This window comes from Chlorocebus sabaeus, chromosome 14 (assembly GCF_047675955.1).
Source record: "Chlorocebus sabaeus isolate Y175 chromosome 14, mChlSab1.0.hap1, whole genome shotgun sequence".
Taxonomy (NCBI): Eukaryota; Metazoa; Chordata; class Mammalia; order Primates; family Cercopithecidae; genus Chlorocebus; species Chlorocebus sabaeus.
The window spans coordinates 23,951,878-23,978,251 of record NC_132917.1 but is presented as its reverse complement, the minus strand read 5'-3'; the positions used below and the strand labels follow the sequence as shown (position 1 = coordinate 23,978,251).

The window sequence follows — 26,374 nt, the reverse complement described above, 5'->3', positions numbered from 1 at the left end:
TAGGGCTGCTGTAACAAAATACGGCAGGCTAGGTGGCTTAAACAACAGAAATTAATTTTTTCACAGCTCCTAAGATCTAAGACCAAGGTATCCATAGGCTTAGTTTCTTGCAAGGCCTCTTTTGGTGGCTTGCAGGTGGCCATCGTTCGTTGTGTCCTTATATGGTCTTTTCTCTGAGCGTGTTTATCTCTGATGCCTTTTGTGTTCAGATTTCCACTTCTAATAAGGACACCAGTTAGACTGAATTAGGGTCCACCCGTATGACTTTGTTTAACCTTAATCACCTCTTTAAAGGCCCTGTCTCCAAATATTGTCACATTCTGAGGTACTGAGGCTTGAGACTTTAACATGAATTTTGGGGGACACAGTTCAGCCCATAACCCCCCATGTCACCCTTCTTCTTAGGTCCTGTTGAGAATCTCTGCTGTTTGGTTTGATTTCTTTGCAGAAGAAGAGGAAAAAAGGAGAAGAATATTAGTATAGAACAGAACTGTTGCCAAAACGTTCCTCCTGGGCACTGTTTCATTAGAGGAAATTAGATGGCAATATTTAGGGTAGAAATAGAAGTTCAGAGAAGGTAATGCTGAACATCACATGCAAACATTTATTCCTCCTCATCATTCTTTGAGAGTGTCTCTGATATTAATATTGTTAATTAATATTGTCTAATTAATGCTGAATTCAGAAAAAAATTCAATGTGTTATGTTTCTGCTTTCCCATACTAACATATGGGATCTTGCACTCTGACAGTATGTTTCCCACTAATAACTTGAGTTAACAGACACAACTCTGAAACACATTCCACTTGGTTTTAAGCATTTGTTTCAGGATGAATATGAATATAACTGACGTTTTAAAATTTAACTAAAAATATTATTCTCCTTGTAGAAACATTTTCTGTTAGCATTTTATGTTACTCTATATTTATATGATCTTCCTATAGAATGGCAAACATCAGCAGATCTCAGGCAGACTTCAGGATGTCCGACTCAAAAAGCAAACTCAAAAGACTGAGCTGGAAGTTCTGGATAAGCAGTGTGACTTGGAAATTATGGAAATCAAGCAACTTCAACAGGAACTTCAGGTAAGCCCTTCGCTGCTAAATTGTTCTTAAACATATACAATTACTGGTTCTCCTGGGCTGAGCATGGCTGTAATCCTAGCACTTTGGGAGGCTGAGGCGAGTGGATCCCTTGAGGTCAGGAGTTCGAGACCAGCCTGGTCAACAGGGCGAAATCCCGTCTCTACTAAAAATACAAAAAAATTAGCTGGGTGTGGTGGCACATGCCTGTAATCCCAGCTATTCCGGAGACTGAGGCAGGAGAATTGCTTGAATCCAGGAGGCAGAGGTTGCAGTGAACCAAGATCGCACCACTGTACTCCAGCATGGGTGATAGAGCGAGAATCCATCTCAAAAAACAAAACAGTTCTTCCAATAGAGTTTTGTTTTGGGGGTCAATAACCTTTGAGTCTTTAATAGACTTGTGATCTAAATACACACAATCCTGTATACAATATCGGGAAGTCCATAGACCTACTAAAACTAAAACTCTGCTACACGTCTGGTTAAGTTTTGCTTAATATATGTACATAAGTGGACATTTACCACTTTGAGTTTTAACTCTTTAACAATGTTTATGCATTCTTAATTCATTACTTTTGCTATAACAAAAGACCTTAGACTGGGTAATTTATGAGCAACAGAAATTTATTACTCATAGTTCTAGAGACTGAGAAGTCCAAGATCAAGGTGTTGGCAGATTCAGTGTGGGATGAGGGCTTGCTGTCTCCTTTAAAACTAATGCCTTCTTGCTGAATCTTCACATGCAGAAAGGGTAAGGCAGTTCCTTCAACTTCCTTTATAAGGACAGTCATCTCATGAATGAGTGTGGAGCCTCCTAAAGCCCTACTTAATAGTACTGCATTGGGAGTTAGGTTCCAACATATGAATGTTGGGGACATATCAACATTCAGACCATAACATACATTAAAATAAGGTTATTGCTACTAATTTCAGGAAATTTTGACTTTAAGTTATTCTTTTTAAAATTATGATGAGAACTTGAATGTGTCCCTTGGGGTCCTGGTAATTCTCTTCTTTACTTGTGCAGTAGGGTCTGGTTCAATAATTACTATTTGCACAATGGGGCTGGGGAAGCCTTCTGCATCTCTAGAGTTCTCTTATCCATTTTCTCTTACTGCATGAATTGGCAATTAATCAGTCTTTGCTTTGTTACAGGAGAGATAAAAGCCAAAAACATTTTCTATCTGATTTAAACCTGCTTTCCTAGTTTTTAGTCCCTCTTTTTTTTTTTTCCCTCTGTCACCCAGGCTGGAGTGCAGTGGCATGATCTTAGCTCACTGCAACTTCTGCCTCCCAGCCTCAAGCAATTCTCCTGCCTCAGCCTTCTGAGTAGCTGGGATTACAGGCACCCATCACCACACCTGGCTAATTTTTGTATTTTTAGTGGAGACGGGGTTTCACCATGTTGATCAGGCTGGTCTTGAACTCCTGACCTCAAGTGATCCACCTGCCTTGGCCTCCTAAAGTGCTGAGATTACAGGCGTGAGCCACCGCACCTGGCACCTGGTGTTTAGTCCCTCTTTGATATACACATATTCATCCTGGAGTGTCATGGCATGCTTATACACACCATCTAGCTCCGCTCTGCTGTCATTCATCAATAATCTGAAAATTGCAGGCTTCTAGACACCCCATTTACAAAGACTTTCTTCACTGCCTTTTAATTTCAGCCAGTCACTCAAAATTGACTTTGGCTTAAATATTTCTTGGCATAATTTCATTCTAGTTGCTTCATAAGTTGTAAGCAGTTTACAACTATGTATTATTTCTAAAGTAAGTTTCAAAGATGAGTAAATCCTGTTTTAAAGTTTTCAAAAAAACTGTTGGACAATATTATAACATTTTAATCTGCTACTTTTTTCTTTTTATAAGGAGTATCAGAATAAGCTTATCTATCTGGTACCTGAGAAGCAATTATTAAATGAAAGAATTAAAAACATGCAGTTCAGTAACACACCTGGTAAGTCTCTAAGGTTTGTCTGATTACTTGTATCCTTTTCTGAATATGTCAGTAACCTTGTTACTTTTTTAAAATTAGAAAAAGTATTCTGTTATAAATAACACTTTTTGCCTGTAAGTTTAAAAATAATGTGAAAAACATTATCGCAGATGTTAGAGCATTTTTAGTGATAAAAAGTAGATAAAAATAAAATAGTAATGATTGTGGTATGACTTCATATCTTGATGATATTTTTATTTATATAATTGAAATATCAAAGAAAGTATTAGACTATAAGATCTAAATTTGGCTCTAACACAAGACTACATGTGCATTTTGAAAAGTCCTGCACTGATTTTAAAGACCTGTTCAGGAGGAGGCTTTACGGTGGGGCCGCACCTGGAATTCTAGGGTGTTAGCATGCAGCAGTCATAGGCTTAAGCAGGATGGTATGCCCTGCCCAGACCCTTTGTATTATCTAACTCTGTGCTTCATACAAAGAATTTTACCATCTTGGCCCTCTGACACTGGTGGAACTAAACATTCCAGGATAATTTATGGGATTGTGACTTTTTTTGTTTTTGCTCAGGTCCCAATGAGAAAACTGAAAAAAATTCTCTGTATTGGATACCATACCAATAAAAGTGTAGCAGAAACAAGGTTTATTTAAAGAAAAGCAAATCTGCAGATGTTGTGTTACAACTGACTCAAGTATCCTAAATGTCACTCATTAAGTCTCTATCATGTCAGTTTTTCCATTGTAGGTCTCTTTATTATACTTTTGGCTGTTTACGAAGTTCAGTAAATTGTATCCCCTTCTTTGCCCAAGTTCTGAACAAATTAAGAAATAAGGCAAAGGAACAAGACAAATGAGAGACCAAATCACTATCTCATTATTGATGAAGCTGATTTTAGGCAGCATGGTTTATCTGTGGGTGGTATAGTTGCACCTATAAAACACTGAATTCATGAACAAAGTAGAATGCAGGTTTCCTGTGGGCAGTTAAGTCTCTAGAGAGCGAGGGCTAGGAGGAGTCTAGGCTGTACATTCCTAGGTCCTTATCTTGAGCTCACCATTTAGTGAAAGGAAGGAAAGAAGCTGGGATTGTTGGGCTAGTACAGGGTCCTTCATGTGGAAGAAGTATCAGAAATAAAGTTCACTCTCGTGAACTATTTTTATTGTTTCTCCCGCCTTCCACTGATGTGGTCTGTCCATGTCCCTGCTCAGACAGTGTTCCTTATACTTGATTCTTTTCTGTTCAAAGTATATCAGCCCCCACCTCACCCCTACACAGGCATTCCAGAGGCAGGGCGAGCTAACCCACCTGATCTGCACAGTGGCAGAAATATGTCTTTATTATTGTCATTGTTGTCGTTGTTCCTATTTGAATTGTGAATAAAATATAGAATATCTCTTATTGAGGACGTGATGGGGCTGTTCTTTCTCTGTGAAATGTAATCCAGTGCAGCTGTTACCTATTTATTTATTTAGCCATAGTCCAATTTAAAATAGGAAGCTTTTGTTTGGGATTTGAAAAGTACCCTGTATCCCTTAGATTCCTTTCCCTATAACAGTTGCCATTTAAGATTACCAGCCATGTGCCAAGCACTGTGTAAGTCAGTTTTGTTGCATTCTTTCCTTTAATCTTTACAATAACCCTGTGGTATAGTTATTATTCCCATTGTGTAGCTCAGGAAAACTGAGGTTCAGGAGATTAAGTAGTTACCCAGGATGATGCAATCATAGTAGTCAAATTCATGTCTGACTGTAAAGCCCACTGTACTACCATGTTCTTTGTCTTATCTTCCAGTTAGCCAACATAGTGTTCATGTATATCATCAAATTTGGTATTAAAATATGCATTATTAGTGATATACATTGTTATGAATAAAGAAGAAATATGGGCCAGGTGCAGTGGCTCACACCTGCAATCCTAGCACTTTGGGAGGCCAAGGCGGGAGGATCACGAGGTCAAGAGATCGAGATCATCCTGGCCAACATGGTGATATGCTGTCTCTACTAAAAATACAAAAATTAGCTGGGCATGGTGGCGCACGCCTGTAGTCCCAGCTACTCAGGAGGCTAAGGCAGGAGAATCACTTGAACTTGGGAGGTGGAGGTTGCAGTGAGCTGAGGTCACGCCACTGCACTGTAACCTGGTGACAGAGCGAGACTCTGTCTCAAAAAAAAAAAAGAAGAAGAAATATGCAGCTATAACACTTTGCTGATAGACATGAAAGATTCCTGAATAGGCTGGGCACTGTGACTCATGCCTGTAATCCCAGCACTTTAAGATGCTGAAGTGGGCAGATCACTTGAAGCCAGGAGTTTGAGACCAGCCTGGCTAACGTGGTGAAACCCCATCACTATTAAAAATGCAAAAATCAGCAGGGGTGGTGGCACGCATCTGTGGTCTCAGCTACTCGGAAGTCTGAAGCATTAGAATCACTTGAACGTGGGAGGCAGAGGTTGCAGTGGGCTGAGATGGTGCCACTGCACTCCAGCCTGGGCAGTAGAGTGAGACTCTGTCTCAAAAAATAAAAATAAAAAAATAGATTCCTGAGTAACTAGAGACATTTTGTGTTCCTAAATGAACTAGCTTAATGTTATATTATACATGAATACTACGTCAGTTCTCTCCTAATTCATATATTCTGTTCTTTTTGGGTTTCTTTAAATGAAACTTGGCAAGATAACTGACAAATTCATCTAGAAAATAAATTGTACAAGATTAGGCAAAACTTGAAAAAGAAAAACTTTGGTAGGGGGGAGGAGACTAACCCTATCAGATATCAAAACATAAGATATGAAAGTTAGAGTGCCTAAAATAGTTTGTTATTGATCAGAAATAGAAAAGTAGAACAATGGAATTGAATAGAGTCTAGACAAAAACCTATGCATGAATGGCAACTTAGGATAAGATAAAGTTGGCACTTAACATTAGTGGGGAAAAGATGGACTTTCAGTAAGTGATTTGGGAGACAGTGGATTATCTGAAAGAGTTGCAGGGGAGCTCTTTACTGCTCTCTGTGTACAGAAATAAATTCTAGATAAACTAGCAGGCTAAACATAAAAACAACTTAAGAAAAACTATTATAAAACTGGAAAATATTTTATAATCTTGGTATGAGGAAAGTCTCTTTAAACAATATATAGAGTCATGAAGAAAATTATTTACAGATTTGATGATATAAAAATGAAAAAGTCATAATGAAAGACAGCATAAACACTAAAAAATTTGAAGTACATGTAATACAAGAATTTAGAGCTTCTACAAATCAAAAATTACGACAACCCAATAGAAAAATATAGGCAAAGGATAAGACCTAACAATTCAAGACCGTGGCCGGAAGCATAAATAGATGTTTCTTTGACTTCACTGGTTATCAAGAAAATATAAATTAAAATAACAATCAGGTTTCTTTTTTGCCAATTAGCAAAAATGAAAAAAAGATTAATAATATCCAGTATAGATGAGGGTTTGCAGAAACAGGTATTGTTGGTGTCGTAAGTTGATACAGCTTTTTGGAATAGTAGTTTGGCAATTTCTGTCAAAATTTAAAGTATGCATTAACAGAATGAAAGACAAAAATCTATGAACCACATGATCATCTCAATAAATAACAGAATGAGTATTTGACAAAGTTTAACATCCTTTCATGATAAAAACTCTCAAAAAAACAGATATAGAAGGAAATTTCTTCAACATAATAAAGGCCATTTATGAAAAGCTCACAGCTATCATAATCAATGGGGGGAAACTAAAGACTTTTCATCTAAGACAGGGGTGTCCAATCTTTTGGCTTCCCTGGATCACATTGGAAGAATAATCATCTTGGGCCACACATAAAATCCACTGACACTGATAATAGCTGATGAGTGCTAAAAAAATCTCATAATGTTTTAAGAAAGTTGATGAATTTGTGTTGGACCCCATTGAAAGCCATCCTGGGCCGCATGCGGTCCACGGCCTATGGGTTGGATAAGCTCGATCTAAGATCTGGTATGAGGTGGGGATATGCACTTTCACCACTTCTGTTCAACATAATACTGGAAGTACTAGCAAGACTACTCAGACAAGAAAAAGGAATAAAAAACATTCAAATTATAAAAGTAGTAGTAACATTATCCCTGTTTGCAGATGACATGATCCTGTATGTTGAAAACCCTGAAGATGTCTATAAAACTTAGAACTAATAAATGAATTGAGTAAAGTTGTAGGACACAAAATCAGCATACAAAAATCAGTTGCATTTTTTACACCAATAACTATTCAAAAAAGAGACCAAGAAAACAATGTTATTTATGACGGCATCAAAAATAATTAAATACTTAGGAATAAATTTGACCAAGGAGGGGAAATATCTGTAACTGAAAACTGTAAAACATTGATGGGAGAAATTGAAAAAGACATAAATAAATGGAAAGATACTCCATGTTCATGTATTGGAAGAATTATTATTTTTAAAATTATCCGTACTACCCAAAGCAGTATACAGATTCAACACAATCCCTATCAGAATTCCAATAGCACTTTCACAGAAATAGAAAAAGCAATTTTAAAACGTATATGGAATCACAGAAGACTTCAAATAACCAAAGCAGTCTTGAGAAAGAAAAACAAAGTTGGAAGCATCACACTGCCTATTTGCAAATATTATGAAGCTATAGTAATCAGAACAGTATGGTACTGGCATAAAGACAGACATAGGGGCAACATGGGTGAACCTGCAGGATGTTACATTAAGCAAAATAAGCCAGGCACAGAAAGACAAATACAATATGGTTTCATTTATTTGTGGAGTGTGTATATTTATCCATAAAAGTAGAGAATAGAATGGTGGCTACCAGAGCTGGTGGGAGAAAAGGGGATCACTGGGAGTTTGCTCAAAGGAAATCAACATTTCAATTAGATAGGAGGAATAAGTTCAAGAAATCTATTGTATAACCTGGTGACTATAGTTAGTAACAGTGCATTGTATTCTTCAAAGTTGCTAAGAGAATAGATTTTAAGTGTTCTCACCACAAAAATGGTAAGTATGTGAGGTAATGCATATGTTAATTAGCTCAATTTAGCCATTTTACAATGTGTATATATTTCAGAACAACATGCATACTGTATATACATTTTTTAATTGTTGAGTACAAAAGACAGACTTATGGAATAGAATAGAGAGCCCAGCTAATTAACGTATGCATTGTGTTAATCAGCTCAATTATGCATATGTTAATCAGCTCAATTTAGCCATTTTACAATGTAAACATATTTTAAAACAACATGCATACAATATATACAATTTTTTCTCAATTATGAGACATATAGACTTATGAAATAGCCCAAAAATAAACCCAAGTATATATGGTCAACTAATTTTTGACAAGGGCATTAAGAAGACACAATGGGAAAAGGATAGCCTCATCGATAAATGGCATTGGGAAAACTGGATATCCACCTGCAAAAGAATGAAATTGGACTCTTATACCATACTCAAAAATCAGCTCAAAATGGATTAAACATAAGACATGAAACCATAAAACTCCTAGAAGGAAACATAGACAAAAGCTCTTGACATTGAGCTTGGCAATGATTTTTTGGATATTACTCCAAAAGTTCAGGAAACAAAAATGAACAAGTGGGACTACATCAAACTAAAAAGCTTCTGCACAGTAAAGGAAACAACAAGATGAAAAGGCAGTCTATGGGATGGGAGAAAATACTTGTGAGCCATATATCTGATAAGTGGTTTATATCCAAAATACAGGGAATATATATAACTCAATACCAAAAATCAAAAAACCCAATTTCAAAATGGGCAAAGGACGTGAGTGGACATTTCTCCAAAGAAGACTTAAAAATGGTAAAGAGGTACTTAAAAAGGTACTCAACATTATTAATCATCAGGGAAATGCATATCTAAACCACACTGAAATATAATATCACCTCACACCTGTTAGGATGGCTGTTATCAAAAAGATCAGAGCTAACGAGTGGTAGTGAGGGGGGACAAGGGAACCCATGTACACTGTTGGAGGAATGTAAATTGGTATAGCTGTTATGGAAAACAGTATGAAGGTTTCTAAAAAAAATTAAACTCTTGTATGATACAGCAGTCTCACTTCTGAATGTATATTCAAAGGAAACAAAATTACTGTCTCAAAGAGATATTTGCACTCCCTTATGCTAAATGCAGTAAGTCAGTTACAGAAAGACAAATACTGCATGACCTCACTTACATATAAAATCTAAAAAAGTTGAATTCCTATACGGAAACTGAGAATAGAAGAGTGGTTACCAGGGGTTAGAGAGAGGTGGAAATGGGTAGGTGTTGATCAGTGGGTACAGACCCACATCTTCTCATACCAGTCAGAAAGATGATAATATAAATTATGCAGTAGCCATAATGTAGACTACCATGGAGCAGTTTAAAAGGATGAACTAGATTATTTGTCCTGATCGATAAGGTATCTTATTAAATTCAAAACAAGTTGCACAGCAATGTAGACAATATGATTCTATTAAAACCCATGGAAATAAAAGTCGAATATGTACACATCTAAATGTAAATGCCTAAAAGGGGGATGAACTTGCAGTTGAGACGGAGGCCTTTTAATTTTTTACTCTATATGTTTCATTTTATTTAAATTTTGTACTTCTGTACTTTAAAAATATGATAAAGTTAAAAATAGGCATTTAAATAGATAATATTGCTATTTTAATTTATTGTAATGTATTCTGCATTATATATTTCCATCTGGTTTCTTCGTCCCTGCATGAATATGTAAAAAAAGATAATATAAAATGAAACCTTCTGTTCTTACCTCCTAAAATAATGTTACTAAATAATCTAGTTAGTAATACTTATTAAATCTTGGCTGTGAATATTTCCCTGTTCTTGGGAGCACTAAGAATAAATGGAAAGCTACTTTAACTATAGCTTCTATTAATTGAATATTAAGTGTGGGCCAGAGTATACAATGGCTTTATATCCATCACCTCATTTAATGTAGTATAATGCTCATTATACAGATGAAAAACCTGAGGATTAGATTGGTGAAGTATTTTTCCTAAAGTAGAATTGCACTTCAAGTCCTAGTCCTTTTGAATGGAGAACCAAGGCTTATAACCATTTCCTCTGATGCTCTTTCCAGCATATAATCTGGGAAGTGGAAATAACAACTGTTTTCTCTTGTACTGGTCTACATTATGTCTATACATCCTTCGTGTTGGTCTAGTTACATCAATTTGACCAAACAGTAAATGGCATGCTGGTAATAACATATGAACTTCTACAAAATGTAAACTCTCTGATGTTTGTTTTTCAGATTCAGGGGTCAGTTTACTTCATAAAAAATCATTAGAAAAGCAAGAATTATGCCAAAGACTTAAAGAACAATTAGATGCTCTTGAAAAAGAAACTGCATCTAAGCTATCAGAAATGGATTCTTATAACAATCAACTAAAGGTATTTATTTTTGATACTATTTATTTTTAGGTAACTAACTTCTTACCTTCATTATTTTGATTTAATAGAATAAATAGCTAAAGCTATTATATGTATTACATTTTCATAATTTATTTTATAATTTCAACACTACAAGAATTTCAAGACTGTTTTTAATGTTCTAGTTATATGACATAGTGTCATATAACTAAACATATACTTTATCACAGTTTCCAGTTTTTGATGACTATGTGCTGTTTGTATTGGCATCTATACATTTCCAGAACAATTGCCTTTGTCAGTATGACAGAACTGATCTCAGCCAACGTGATACTAGGCAATTTTCAGAAATGGGAAATATGGAAAATTTGAAATAATTCAGGTGGTAGAGGCTCTTTCAACACAGTTTTTCTTTTGTTTCCTTGTTAAGTGTAATTTAATTAACCTTTGTTAAATAATGCAATAATCAATGGAATCTAAAACAGAATCTGGCACTATGAACTTTGCACGAAAAGCAAGTTAATGTTTCTTTATTTGCCGCAGTGGCAGAGCAGATGTCCAAAACATAGACTGTCTGCATATCATTCACCACAGTGTTCATTGTATACTGAAGCTATACCTATGAAAGAAACTAAAAACCAGACTCATGGCATATAATGTAAATTTGGGAATAGTCTCAGTTATTCCTTGCTAACAATATAAACTTTCCAGAGCGTAAAGTATTCTCTGTAAGAAATAAAGCTTTTCATAAAGCTTTTGTATAAGAAATCTCCCTCTTCATATGGCTTTTATCATGCTGACTTATTTAGAATAACATTAACACCAAATACAGAGTAAACAGCATGCTAAAGAAAGGACAACATGGTGGCTTCAGGTAAGGAAGGGGAATTTGAGGTGAACAATGTTAATACACTTTACACAAGCATATATTCAGTAGAAAAAAATTTTGTAGAAAACGAAATCATTTGTCATTGCTGGTTAGACAAGCCAGCCAACTTATCTTCCCTATATTATTTCTTTAAAAAATCTACGTAACTGGGCGCAGTGGCTCACGCCTGTAATCCCAGCACTTTGGGAGGCCGAGGCGGGCGGATCACGAGGTCAAGAGATCGAGACCAGCCTGGCCAACATGGTAAAACCCCGTCTCTACTAAAAATACAAAAATTAGCCGGGCGTGGTGGCATGCACCTGTAGTCCCAGCTACTTGGGAGGCTGAGGCAGGAGAATCGCTTGAACCCAGGAGGTGGAGGTTGCAGTGAGCCGAGATGACACCACTGCACTCCAGCCTGGCGACAGAGTGAGACTCCGTCTCAAAAAAAAAAATATATTAATTAAAAAAAAAATCTGTACATAGTTTAATTGGCTTTTTATCTGCCTTATCTTACAGTGTGGGAATATGGATGACTCTGTTCTTCAGTGCCTTTTGTCTCTGCTAAGCTGTCTCAACAACCTCTTCCTCTTACTTAAGGTTATTTTCTAATATCTAGCTTCTTTTCTTTGAGTTACTTTACTGTTTTTTTTTAAACTATTCTTTGCCTTTATCTGAGTATCTTTGTTTGAAATAACATATACAATATAAACCTTTTTCTTTCTGCTTGCTTGAATATCCTTCTGCTGTCTAACTGCCTGTTCGAGTCTAATGCCAGAAATCAGTAAGGTTGCCCACAGTAACCTTTCTCCAAAGAAGCCCAGGACACTTAGAAATATAATTTGGTTCCTTTACAACATCCCTGTGAGTGGGTTAAGTGATAAGATGATTACTAACTCTGTTCAAAGGAAAATGTGAGATTAAATCACTTACCCATATCACTGAAAATCAATGTTTAAAATAAAACTTAATACTTTATGAAATCTAGGGCAAGTTTATGTCATATATGCACCAAGCTGCTTCCTAATACTGTTATAAGGACAATTTTAAAGAACCAATAATGCAGGGGCAACTTTAGTCAGGTCTAGTTACCAGGCTCATATTTAGACATGCTTGCACATCAAATAAAAATGTTTAAATTATGTAAATAGTTATCTTCGCCATGTATAACATACAGAGTATTTAAAATGGTCAATAAATTCATATTTTAATAGAGCTTAAAGAAATGTGGTTTATGTTTACTGCTTGCTGACTCTAGCAGATTTTGACTACACATTGTACTCAGTACTAAAATGGATGGCAATAGGGCAGTTGCCTGTTTGCATATATATACCACAGTGAAGACAGAAACATGATAAGTAGAGTTCATTTGTTACCTGAGCAAAGGTAGGGCAAATTGGAAAGATGGTAGCAGCAAGGGACCCATATTTTAGCCTTTATGGTTATGGCATGAATGACCAGATTATATGATTTTTAAACTTTTGCTACGGATTGCATAGAAACTAAACTAAGTTTCTTCATCTGTAAAGTGAAGTTTAATGATGTTTTGCGGACTCTTCTCCCTCACATAGTCTAATTCTTTCAATTAGCATTTGATTCTCCACAGGCCAGCAGTTATTCTTGTCCCTTGTTTTACTTTGTTCCTTCTGCTTCCTTCCTTCCAGACTTACACTGCTTATTGATACTTTCATCAGAGCAATTTAGGAAACTAAAGAGATATGAAATCTATACTGCCAGAGCAGTCAGGAGACTGTGTTGTCACAGAAAGTGAGAAAAGAGGTCTTCTGTAGTCACTGGAAAATGATAGAGTTATTAGTTAACATAGTACTAAAAAATATTGGCCGGGTGCTGTGGCTCATGCCTGTAATCCCAGCACTTTGGGAGGCCAAGGTGAACGGATCACCTGAGGTCAGGAGTTCGAGACCAACATGGCCAACATGGTGAAAACCTGTCTCTACTAAAAATACAAAAAATTAGCTGGGCATAGTGGCAGGTGCCTATAATCCCAGCTACTGAGGAAACTGAGACAGGAGAATCGCTTGAACCTGGGAAGCGGAGGTTGCTGTGAGCTGAGATCACGCCATTGCACTCCAGCCTGGTCAACAAAAGCAAAACTCGGTCTCAAAAAAAAAAAAAGAAAAAGAAAAAGAAAAATATCCATTGAATTTGTCAAAAGGAAACTTTTGAAGACCTTACTAAAAGTGCCATTTCACTTGAGTGATAAGCAGAAGCTGGACTGCAGTGGATCGGGAATGAGTGAGAGTTGAGGAAGGGTTAAGTGAGTAGCAGCAACCCTTAGAATGAAAAGAAAAAAGCATGGGGGTCAAAGGAAAACCTTTTTTTTGTTTGTTTTTTAAGAAAGACTTGAAGGAAATAGTAAAGAGAAAAGAAAGGAGGAGGAGGCGGGGGAAAGAGAGAAAGATTGAGATTGTGGTAATTGATGGAGCAAAGTCCCTGAAGAAGCAGATTAAGATAGAATGGAGAGCACAGATTAAAGAATGGATAAAAAGAATACTTTCAGTGTAACATATGGGGAGAAGATGGATATGAATGCAGGTAAATTTGTGGTGGAGAGTAGGAAGTTGACAGTGAAACAGGAAAGGTTCCCTTGTCCCGCTCGAAGGGCAAGTGATGGGGGTGTGGCTCACTTCTTCAGTATCCGCTGCTCAAACCTCTAGGGGAACAAACAGATGGGCAGGCTGTGGGGCTCTGACCCCAGGGCAGTGTCTAGGGGTGAATGTTTACAGCTGAAGCCCAGTGGGGGTGTGTTACAGGGTGTTTTTTTAGTTTGCTGTCTATAGGCAGTTTGTGTTGCCCAGCTCAGTCAGAACCCCTTCCTTATCACAAGGACAGAACAGAGGGATTTCTGTATCCCAGGGTTTCTTGCCTTGGTGTACTGGAAGAATTGGATCACACGTGGGCTTGGAGAATGAATACAAGGTTTTATTGAGTAGAAGTAGCTCTCAGCAGATGGGGGAGACAGAAGGGGGATGGTTTTACCTTGGAGTCGGGCTGCAACCTGACTTCTCTGACTGCTTTGGCCAAACTCTGCGTTGTTCCTCTGGTCAGTGGCCTGCTGGCCTGCCGGTGCCTGTTGACATGCTCTTCCACCGGCATGCTCTTGATGACCAGCTCTTCTTGTGTCATCTTCCGCCAATGTGTTCCTCACGACGTCCAGCTGCTTATGTCTCTGCCTTTCTAGGATCTTGGGTTTTTATAGGCACAGGATGGGGGTGTGGCAGGCCAGAGTGGTCTTAGAAGATGCAACATTTGGGTGCGAAGGCAGGAGTGCCTGTCCTCACCTAGGTTCATGGGCAGAGGCCTGAGGGTGAAGCCCTAGCCAGGAACCCGCCTTTCTCTACCCAGTACTTCACTGGCCCCCTCCCTTACCGACAGCTTCAAGACTTATAATCAGAAGTAAGTTGAACCGTCAGAAAGAATCTTCCTGGGTAGAGGAGGACATGATATAACTCAGCCTAGGCCAGAAGGAGAGGGGTGGAGATGCTGGAAGTTCTATCGATATTTTGAGGTGGAAAGATGAGAGAGCTGTAGTCTGATGGCCTAATGAGGCAAGGTTTATAGCTGGTAGTGAGGAGAATGGCTGGAAGATTAGGAAGTTTCAGGAGAGAAATAGGCATGAAATAGACATTTCAGTGCAGATATGTAAGCTTAGTAGAGGAAAACCTAAGTGTGCTGAGCAATGTTGAATGTGTTGAATGTCTATTTGAAGTTGGAGGTGATGTATTTAAATTGAAAACAGTATGCCTAATTGTATGATTTTTCCTCACCAATGTTCAGCTGTTTAGGTATAAGCACAGAGAAAGCTGATGAAATAGGTTCATGGTTCCTACAGGTTTGGGGCTTTAATGGACGTGCACAAAGAGAAGGACAAAAGAGTTACAGATTTGACAAAAACATTATGATGAAGATGAACTCTGAAACATGAACTAGACATGAAGGATGTGAAGAGAGGAAGGGGTATTAATAAAGAGAGAGAATGATGGGAGTCAACAGAATGGTCTCAGTGAGGTCGAAAACCTACTGATGGCTGGGCGTGGTGGCTGATGCCTGTAATCCCTGCACTTTGGGAGGTCGAGGCAGGTGGATCACCTGAGGTCAGTAGTTCGAGACCAGCCTGTCCAACATGATGAAACCCTGTCTCTACCCAAAATACAAAAAAGTAGCTGGGTGTGGTGGTGCGTGCCTTTAATCCCAGCTCCCCGGGCAGAAGAATTGCTTGAATCTGGGAGGTGGAGGTTGCAGTGAGTCAAGATCACGCCATTGCACTCCAACCAGGGCAACAAGAGCAGAACGCTGTCTCAGAAAAAAGAAACAAACCAACCAACACTATTGATATAGATGTACCAGGTGTAAGAAAAGTTCGAAGGGTAAGAACTTACGTTTGAAGAATGGGGTATTTGGTCAGTGGTAGTTCTGTTTCTGATTATAGTAAGACTCAGGGTGTAATAATGGGAATGATGGATTAAGTAGAGTTAAAAAGGTCATTGATGAAGAGATCAGCCTGAGAGTTGAGGTTTTGATTGCATCATTTATGTGGATGTCAAAGACTTGGAGAACAGTGAGGTGAGTGAATGACCAGGTGACTAATAGATGACAATAAAAAGGAAGGAGAGAATGGTATTGCTGGATGGTGGGAGCCCCAGAAAAGCATGTAGTTGGTAAGAGTGAGGGGGAAATAACCATCTGAAAGTGGCAATGAAGAGCAAGGAAAATACCGTAGTTATCTTCTGACCCTGATGTAAATGGAGTATATGATAATAAACTGAGAGAGGACTAGCGGAAAAGTGGTATCCTGAGGGGTCAGCCAAGAAGGCGAAGAGGTAAGAGAATTTTCATTCAGAGAAGATTGGTAGCTATGTGATAGTTTCCTGATCACATAGAGGAAGTTCTAGGAGAGTGGAGAGGTTTAAGGAGAGAATGAGTAGGTGATTGGGTCAGGTTAAGGGATAAACAGCACTGTAGAGATAAGAATTCAGGGGATAAGGAATGAGAAGAAAGGCTGTGTCTTATCAGTAGGTGAGATGGAATTGGTCCTGATAGTGTTGGAGGAGGACAGGCACTTAGTTCTAATGCTGTGGTCCTTTGTGATAGAGCATCTGGGTTAATTGCTCCTTTAGGCTACTTGTAGTGACAACAGAAGTAAAATATTTAAAATTATTTATCTTAGAATGTTATGTTTTACTGGAACCTGCAATATGCATGTACAGAATCAATAATTTTTACTCTTGCTTAAGTTATACCAAGACAAATAAAAAAGCCAGTGGATTCAAAAGTGAGACATTTGACAGGCCATTATACCGTTAAGAAAATTTACACATCTGGCCAGGTGCTCTGGCTCATGCCTGTAATCCCAACACTTTGGGAGGCCAAGGCAGGCAGATCATGAGATCAGGAGTTTGAGACCAGCCTGGCCAACATAGTGAAACCTCATCTCTACTAAAAGTACAAAAAGCCGGGTGTGGTGGCAGGTGCCTATAGTCCCAGCTACTTGGGAGACTGAGGCAGGAGAATCACTTGAACCCAGGAGGCGGAGGTTGCAGTGAGGTGAGATTATACCGCTGCACTCCAGCCTGGGCAACAGAGCGAGACTCTGTCCCAAAAAAAAAAAAAAGAGAAAATATTCACACATCTTTAGCAGTGAAGTGCAATGAAAACTGTACTGGCCTAGGAATCTAAAAAAGTAAACTCTAGTCTTATCCATGCCACCTGCCAGTTGTGTAACGATTTGTCATTTACCCTCCAAATTTTGCTTTCATCCTTTGCAAAACAAGCTGACATTATCTGCCTGTCTTCTTTGCAGAGTCTTATGATTAAATGAAATAGCATGTAGATGAAAATGCTTTGTAAACTCTTATATACAAATACACAAATATTTTTGTTATTTGTGAAAAAAGAAAATTATCTTCCCCCACTCTTCTTAAGAAAGGGGCTGTCAGAATCTCCAAATCTTTAGTGTTTTGTTAATGGTAGAATTGTGGTTTCCTTCAATGAGTTAGGTCTTAACCCTCTGCTTCCAAGAATCTGGGGTAATCTGCATTAGTAATACCCCTCCAGGTGGCATAACCCACCATGACCAAGTTGGATTTACCTCAGCCATACAAAGATGATTTAACGTACAGAAAAGTTTAATGTAATTTACTATATAAACAGACTAAAGGAGAAAAAGATTATGCTCATCTCATTAGATACAGGAAAGGTTTTTGTTTTGTTTTTGTTTTTGTTTTTGAGGTGGAGTCTCGCTCTGTTGCCCAGGCTGGAGTGCAGTGGCGCGATCTCGGCTCACTGCAAGCTCTGCCTCCCGGGTTCACGCCATTCTCCTGCCTCAGCCTCCCGAGTAGCTGGGACTACAGGCGCCCGCCACCATGCCCAGCTAGTTTTTTGTATTTTTTTTTTAGTAGAGACCGAGTTTCACCGTGTTAGCCAGGATGGTCTCGATCTCCTGACCTCATGAGCCACCCGCCTAATATCCATTCATGATTTTAAAAGCAAAACTTATTAGCAAACTAGTAATAGAGGTTCCTTAATGTGAAGGAGATAATCTGTCATTCTATTAAGATTGAGAACAACTTGGCTGGGCGCAGTGGCTCACGCCTGTAATCTTGGCTTTTTGGGAGGCCAAGGCGGGCAGATTGCCTGAGCTCAGGAGTTCACGACCAGCCTGGCCAACATGTTAAAACCCCATCTCTACTAAAAATGCAAAAATTAGCCAGGCATGGTGGCATGAGCCTGTAATCCCAGCTACTCAGGAGGCTGAGGCAGGAGAATTGCTTGAACCTGGGAGGTGGAGGTTGCAGTGAGCTGAGATCGTGCTACTGCACTCCAGCCTGGGCGACAGAGTGAGACTCCATCTCAAAAAAAAAAAAAAAAAAAAGATTGAGAACAACTCTTAATGAATTCTGATTGGTTTATTTTTACAAGGACCTTCTGAAAGTAGTGACTTAACCCAGAGGAATAGGTCTAAAGATAGGAATTTTTACATCACCATAGTCAAGTAGAAGAAATACTTGGCAAGCTTTGTGGTGCTCTTCAAATCTTACTAATTTGCATAGACTATTGTTTATGCATTTTTCATTTGTCCAATAAGTACTAAATATCCATATTGTACTAGGTTCTTTGTTGACTGGAGACACCTTGATGAAAGACAGTCTTGTCAAGAAACTCACTTTAGTGGAGGAGGCAATCATATAGTTGGAAAACACTATGATAGAGGAATATACAGAATGGCACGAGGAAGCTCATTAACTCTGACACTGGAGGGAATGGGATTAGTAAGGGAATACTTAGTAAAATGGGGATAACTCATTTTATCCTCACAACAACTCTGTGAGGCATGTATCATAACAAGCTTCCCCAACCTGCACATGCGGCCCAGGACGGCTTTGAATGCAGCCCTACACAAATTTGTAAACTTTCTTAAAACATTGTGAGATTTTTTTTTGCAATTTTATTTATTTATGTATTTATTTTTAGCTCATCAGCTGTTGTTAGTGTATTTTACATGTGGCACAAGACAGTTTTTCCTCTTTACATGTGGCCCAGGGAAGCTAAAAGATTGGACACCCTTGCACTATAATTAACCTCATTTTGGTGATGAGGAAACTATAAAATAACTTTCCTAAGGTTATACAGCTGGTATACAGAGCCTGAGTCAAGCCTTGTTAGTCTTATTCCAGATCCATGTTCCTCATCACTAAACTACCTTGCTTCTCCATATGTTGTAACCACTATATTCTTCTGCTTTTCAATAGAATTTAGAGAAAGGTACAACAAATGAAACCCTAGAAGCTGAGAGCTGTGGAAAATTTGCTATAAAAGCAGTATTTGCGTTATTATTGGCTTAAGTCGTATATGTTTTGCTCAGACATGTTGGACATAGTCTCTGGACAGCATGCTGTACTCAGATCAAATCTGCCTTTTAAATCAAGTAAAAGGTTCACTTATAAAATAGTTATCTCTGAAAAGAAATGGAGTTTGGAGTTGTGTTATTGTGTATAGGTTGATACCAAAAAAACTTTTTACCAAAACATTCTACCCAAATACTGTCCAGCTCTCACTTTTGCCGTGAAGTTTCTTTTGGTTACTCTTAAGTCCGCTTGCCCCCACTTCTTTCCTCCAGCCTCCTTTTTCTACTCTCTAGTTCAGGATTCTGTGGATTCCAAATGAAAGAAATGTAGTTCAAAATAGTGAAGCTAATGAGTGATTATTAGAAGCATCCTAGGACCAGTAACTGAATCCAAGGAAGGGCTGCTGGACAGGGGCAGTTCCCAGGTCTCCGAGCCATAATATTGAACATTCAGCTTCTATAATACCCTTTCTCTCTGCCTCAGTCTCTAATCTTTCCTTCTCTTTTTTCTGAGTTGATTTTATTCCTATCCTCAGGTCTTATTTGGTTGTGTGGCAGCTCCAGGTTTACTTTATCTCAGTTTAATAAGCTGAAGAAAGGTTTCTTTCTCCCCACTTCAACATATGTGAATCCCAGGAAAATATTCTGGGCCAGCTTGGATTATGCTTATGTCCTTTGGACCAATCATTTCTGAGCAGAGAAGTAAGGCGTTGTGATTCTTTAGGTCAGGAATAAACAATTGCGCCTGGTGGGAATGGGAGGAGCTCTGAGTTTGGCAGACCTTTTAAAACCACATAAGATGTTGGGAGGAAGGCGGAAAGATCAGTTTCCCAGAGGAAGGCAGGGTGCTGTTGAAGAAGAGGAAAAGAAAATGCTAAACAGATAATCACAAGTTTCTACTAAGGAATTTACCTCTGCCCTGCATGTTGACACTTGCCACTACACTGAGATTGTGAACTCTTTAAAGGCAAAGTCTAGACTTGGAGTCAGCCTGGTATTGGATCCCCTTGGAATGCTTTATAGCACTTAGCATACAACTAGATGCTCAATAAGCAGTTGTTTATTTCAACTCCTGTTTGGAATACTTTTCATTATTTTGGTTCATTGTAGTCATGATTTTAGGTAGACATCTTTTCCATTTTTAGTTTTGAACTATATTATTTAATAATTCTGTGTTTAGTTCAAGATCATAATGGATAAAAATAATTTGGTTGAACTATATATGTCAGAAACATGGCTGAACAATTTCTCTTCAGATGTTATAACAAGCAAATTATTCCCCCATATTTTTAATGGATTGCTTTTTTCAATTGAAAATTAGGTACCAAATCAAAGCACTGGCTTGTGAAAGAGTGTGTTCCATAGAAATGAATTGATGGAAAAGTACACTATTTTAATGTGTTTATCTCAGGGGCTATATGATTTAGATACTTAAGGTTTTTTTTAATCATCTAGATATTTTTTAAAACTTTAAATCTTTTAAATGTAGTTCAACTTGCTTTAGGATTTTTATCTTTTAATGCAAATGCCACGTGAATACATATGACAAGCATATTTAAATCATTCACATATTGACTTATTTTCTTTTTCTCCTTAGGAATTGAGAGAAACCTGCAACACACAGCAGTTAGCCCTTGAACAACTTTATAAGATCAAACGTGACAAGTTGAAGGAAATTGAAAGAAAAAGATTAGAACTAATACAGAAAAAGAAACTAGAAGATGAGGCTGCAAGGTAGTAATATAGCTGATTTGTTTATTGTGCTAGATTGCATTAGAATTGTAATTTTGTTGCTCATATCTTTAGTTTATGAAAATTTAAGGAAAATAAAGGGATTATCCTAATCAGATTCTAGATCTCATAAGTTCAGTCCTTTTAGGGATCAAGTTTGCAGTAACTGATTTTATTTTCCACTAGTGAAAAATAACAGACTTTGGAGTCAAACCTGTATTAGAATTCTTGCTCTACCACTTACTACCTGGGTGACCTTGGTTAAGTTATTTTATCTTTCTAAACCTCAGTTACTCCATCTGAAAAGAGAGACAATAATGCATATCTCGTAGGTAATTGTATTAAATAATGTAGCTGGAACTGGGCATGGTGACACACGCCTGTAGTCCCAAGCTACTTGGGAGGCTGAGGCAGGATCATCACTTGAGCCCAGGAGTTCAAGGCCAGCCTGGGCAACACAGCAAGACCTTGTCTCTTAAGTTAAAAAATAAAATAATATAGCTAAAGAACTAAGTATAATTTGTTGCACATAGTAAACACTCATTAATTCCATCTTTCCTTGGTAAATCTGTTAGTTTCCTGAAAGATCATAATTGTATATAGTAATACTGAATGTAGAATGCCACACTGATGCATTTCTCTTTTTATCAGTGAGATATATTAATTGCCTCCATTTATAGTAAGGACAAGTAAGACATTTGTGGTATCCGAAGCCTAGAATTATTCATTTAGAAACTTTGCATGATATTTTTCTGCCGTTAAGATTATTTTTCTAATATATTCCTCTCTTTCTTTTTTCTTCCAAGTTCTCTAGTGTCAGAAAGTGGTATAATTAGTTAACAAATATGGATGAACCAGTATTTCTTTGCCTTGGTAAAGAGTAGATGAGTAATTTCTATGAAAAAGCTTATAGTTACTAGGGAGGCAAGAAAGACACATCAGCATTTATCAGGCCTCTATTCTGAATGAGTTTCGAAGTAACCACCTCCAACACGTTTTTTTGAGTGGCTGTTGTTGGCTGTGGTGCTGGTGGACTTTGGATTACTCCTTGCCCCTGGGTTTCTCATAATTCTAATAGGGGATTCAGACAATTAAACAAATAACTATAATATTGTGTACTCCTAGACCCCCATTTATTTATTTTGAGACAGGGTCCTTGTTCTGTCACCCAGGCCGGATTGCAGTGGCATGATCAGGGATCACTGCAGCCTCAACCTCCTGGGCTCAAGCAATCCTCCCGCCTAAGCCCCCACTGAGTAGCTGGGAATATAGGCATGCACCACCACTCCCTGCTAATTTATTTTCAATTTTAATAGAGATGAGGCCTCACTATGTTGCCCAGGCCGGTCTCAAACTCCTGGGCTCAAGCGATCTGCCTGTCTTGGCCTTCTGAAGTGCTGGGATTATAGATGTGAACCACTGTGCCTGGTGATCTAGACCCCTATTTTTGTGGCCTCCTAATGAGATAATAGAATAATATAGAAGTAGAGAAAGTAAAGTTCAAACGAAGTAGTTCTTATTTACTGCTTAACTTGTGTCCCTTAATTACATAAGGGAGCTGTGCAATAGTTACACAGGTAATCCTTTTTCAGAACTTGCTATTGACATGTGCAGTTACCCTAATCCTTCTTCATCATGTTCACAATTCCTTTCAGGCCAAAAGATTATACTAGTTATACGCATTTTATTTCATTAATCATCCTTGCACATAGGTAGTAGAGAAGATAAATCAAAGAGAACAGAATTACGTGTAGGACCTACTCAGTCTGAAGCTGTGTCTTAGTACCACATCTTGGTTTGATTGGCCATTTGCCCAGGTATATTTCCCTTCTTTCCCCCAAGGTATTGGTAATAGGCTTTCACATTGTAGATGTGGCCTCTTTGCCCTTTGCCCAGCTTCTGAGGCATCCTGTGACACTGGACCAGTTTCTCAACTACTAACTCTTACATAAAGTTTGCCAGAATTCTGGCCTGGTTTCCTGCAGGTTGAGCTCAGCCAAGTACCACCCCTCAGTAAGCCTAGAGTAGAGGAGCCTGGCATCCTTTCCTTAAATTAAGCAAGGAGCCTTATCCAGGTTGTCCTAGTCCCATATTTATGTGGCCATGATAACCTGGCAGGAGGAGTTGATGGAAAGAATGAAGAGCTTAAAAAAATATATAGAAATGTTTAATTTAATGAGCCCTCTGGTTTTTTTGTTGTTGTTGTTGTGCTAAATATGTGCTAAGTACTCTGATAGTGATATTTATAATGCTATACAAATTCAAATGAAAGCTAACTGGGTATTAATTACTAGGCTTGTAAAAATGTCGTGGAAAGTTACAGAGGAACTGAGAAAGGGGATATTAGTTGAAATTAAGTGAGGACTGCAAGAGAAGCATTTTCCTCACAGGAGAACCGGAAGTCAGTTAAGAAAGTTGCCAGAGGAAGCATTCTATAACATGATAGAGGATGAAGGAGGTTTGGAAAGTGTTGGAAGGAATCTAGTAAATGGGCTACTGAACCAGCAGTATGAAGTCTGAAACAGTTGGTGGATAAGGAGAAAACATTGATGACTAAGAGCCTACAATATTTTGAATTATCCAGGATTTCCAGATTCCTTCAGGAATTAAGGAATAGAGATGTGGAATTATGCCAGTGTTCCCACTTCGGTAGGGTATATATGCTGACAAATCTCAGGAATGTATCCGGCTATAATTTCACTGCCTCGATAGTGCTGAGACTTGGAGAAGGTGCTAAATTTAGTGGTAGCCGCTCTGAGTAAGGTTGTGAAAATACATGCAAGGGAGAACTATAAGATGCATGAGTTCTTTTTTTTTTTTTTTTTTTTTTTTTAAAGTTCTAGGGTACATGTGTACAAATGTGCAGGTTTGTTACATATGTGTACTTGTGCCATATTGGTGTGCTGCACCCATCAACTCGTCAGCACCCATCAACTTGTAAGATGCATGAGTTCTAATACTAAAATAATTGATCACAGATCACCTTGACTGGCTGGAAACCAAACTGTAGCTGTGTTAGATATCATTGAAATGTTGACCAAAACATGTGGACCTAGAGAGGAGAAATGCTCTATTTAAGCAAACAAAAAAGGCTTTTTGAAGTAACAATATAAAAAGTAGACCAGGCGCAGTGGCTCATGCCAGTAATCTCAGCACTTTGGAGGCCAAGGAGGGAAGATTACTTGAGGCCAGGAGTTCCAGACCAGACTGGGCAACATAGCAAGACCCTGACTCTACAAAAAGATATCAAAAAGTTGCTGGGTATAGTGGCATTTGCCTGTAGTGCTGCCTACTTTGGAGGCTGAGGCAGGAGGATCACTTGAGCCCAGGAGATCAGGCTGCAGTGACCTATGATTGAACGACTGTACTCTAGCCTGGGCCATACAGTAAGACCCTCTCTCTTAAAAAAAAAAAAAAAAGTAGGTTATTTTTCTAGAAGCGTTTCCTATTTCCACAGCAACAATGACTAAACCCCTGAAACAAAGATTAAGTAGGACAGTGGGAATAACAGCTGGAAGGCAGTTCTTGTCAAGTATCTGGAGAGAAAGGAAGGAAACTTAAATATAATTTTTAGATTTATTTGCGGAATGGTTCCATTTCAACCTTTTTCTTTTTTTCTTGAGTTTGGAGGTTGGTTAACAGGAGGGAATTTTAGGGTGTGGAAAGTTGTCAGTCATACACCCCAGTGCATCCACTAATCAATCCAAAGCTTCCAAAGCTTTTCTTGATTGATTGATTTGTTTTCCTTTCACCTCTGATCTGAGCAGTTTCTCCCCACCCCTGTACTAATACTTCATTGCCAGTTCTTCACCTTGACAAGAACCGGATCTTATAGGATGTTTTTATTTTGTGTAAACAATTTCTAGGACATTATGCAAACTTTTTTTCTTTTATGTAAAGGAAAGCAAAGCAAGGAAAAGAAAACTTATGGAAAGAAAATCTTAGAAGGGAGGAAGAAGAAAAACAAAAGCGACTCCAGGAAGAAAAAACACAAGAAAAAATTCAAGAAGAGGAACGGAAAGCTGAGGAGAAACAACGTAAGGATAAGGATACTTTGAAAGCTGAGGAGAAACAACGTAAGGATAAGAATACTTCGAGACAGTAGAACAAAAGCAACAAGAAAAAAATGACCTGATAGGAGACAAAACAAGGGAAGAAAATGAGAAAGATACTAATTGTAGAGTCAGAAAAAACCTTTTTATAAATTAAACTTGGATAAAATGCATGTAGGCTTATTAAAACAGACTGAAATCTTAACACAGCAGTAGAAAAGAAGAGAGTTACTACTGATTGTGAAAAGACTCTGACATGGTTTTCATAATTGAAGTAAAATAGTTTTAAATATTTTATTCAACCACTATAAGCTATTTATTTTAATGAAGCAACAATAAAATTTTGATACACCTCAGTCCATTTCTACAATACTTTTAGTATTATTGTATCTCTTTTAGATACATAAACCCTTTGAATCATTGTTAATGATACAGTGTGTTGAAATTTTATAAGTGAAAGTATTTATTCTAAAGATGAACAAAGTAAAAAATTTTATTCTTATCAAATTCAGTTTGTGTACTCTTCTACTATTTTCCTTTTAGAACCATTCTGATAGATCTATAGATTTTTCTTCAGCCATCCCTGTTAACTTGCTAATCTTCTCTTTTCAGACCCCCCGCTTTTTGTCCTTTTCTTCCCTATTATATTCAGACCTCCACAGATCAAACCAAGCTCTCTTTGCTTGGTCTCCTTCCACTTCGTATAGCTCAGCCTGGCCCCCACTCCTGCACTTTCCTTTCTACCCATGTATGTGCTTCACCCTGCAAGTCATCTGTTTGTTTTGCTGCCTCCTACCTTACTTAAGATGAGCATCCTTGTTTGCTTTTTTATTAGATGACTAGTCAAGATACAAGACTAGTCTTGTATCAAGAGTATACTTTGGTGTACTCTTTGGTGCTCGATTTTTTCTTTTAGATTTTAGGAGCTCTTTATTGAGTCATAGCAAAGATACGTATACATGTAAGTAGCAAATAATGACAATTGTCTTCTCTTTAGGTGAGACAGCTAGTGTTTTGGTGAATTATAGAGCATTATACCCCTTTGAAGCAAGGAACCATGATGAGATGAGTTTTAATTCTGGGGATATAATTCAGGTAGGAAATGAAGTCTTTTTTTTTTTTTTAATCTTGAATAACCTGAATACATTGTAATATATTAGTTTCTGTAGTAATGTTGACTATTACTTTCATATATTTACCTTTGTAAAATATTTCTTAAACATTACCTCATTTGGCCTTTACAACATACTTGTTGTAAGACAGTCTTACCTTGGCTTCCCAAAGTGCTGTGATTATAGGCATGAACCACCATGCCTGACTGGCTTAGCTGTTTGAAACTAGTCTAAACTAGATTTACAGGATAATATTTCATAAGTGTTTTCTTTCGTTCTA

At 37.9% G+C, this 26,374-nt stretch overlaps 1 protein-coding gene and 1 non-coding gene across 6 annotated transcripts in view; both read left to right on the top strand.

The window, feature by feature from the left end:
• ITSN2 (intersectin 2) overlaps positions 1–26,374 on the top strand; it is a 152,977-nt gene that overhangs the window by 63,730 nt on the left and 62,873 nt on the right. For 3 of the 5 annotated variants that reach the window (XM_007971317.3, XM_073022810.1, XM_073022811.1), the window contains exons 14-19: positions 945–1,085; positions 2,958–3,045; positions 10,349–10,488; positions 20,797–20,933; positions 24,831–25,006; positions 25,980–26,077. In XM_007971317.3, the coding sequence (XP_007969508.2) occupies positions 945–1,085; positions 2,958–3,045; positions 10,349–10,488; positions 20,797–20,933; positions 24,831–25,006; positions 25,980–26,077 (780 nt within the window). Of the gene's footprint in view, positions 1–944; positions 1,086–2,957; positions 3,046–10,348; positions 10,489–11,854; positions 11,936–20,796; positions 20,934–24,830; positions 25,007–25,979; positions 26,078–26,374 lie in introns of all 5 variants that reach the window. The other 2 variants (XM_007971313.3, XM_007971318.3) reach the window with 2 other exon arrangements.
• LOC119627446 (small Cajal body-specific RNA 21) lies at positions 22,898–23,025 on the top strand. The gene has a single exon (XR_005243639.1).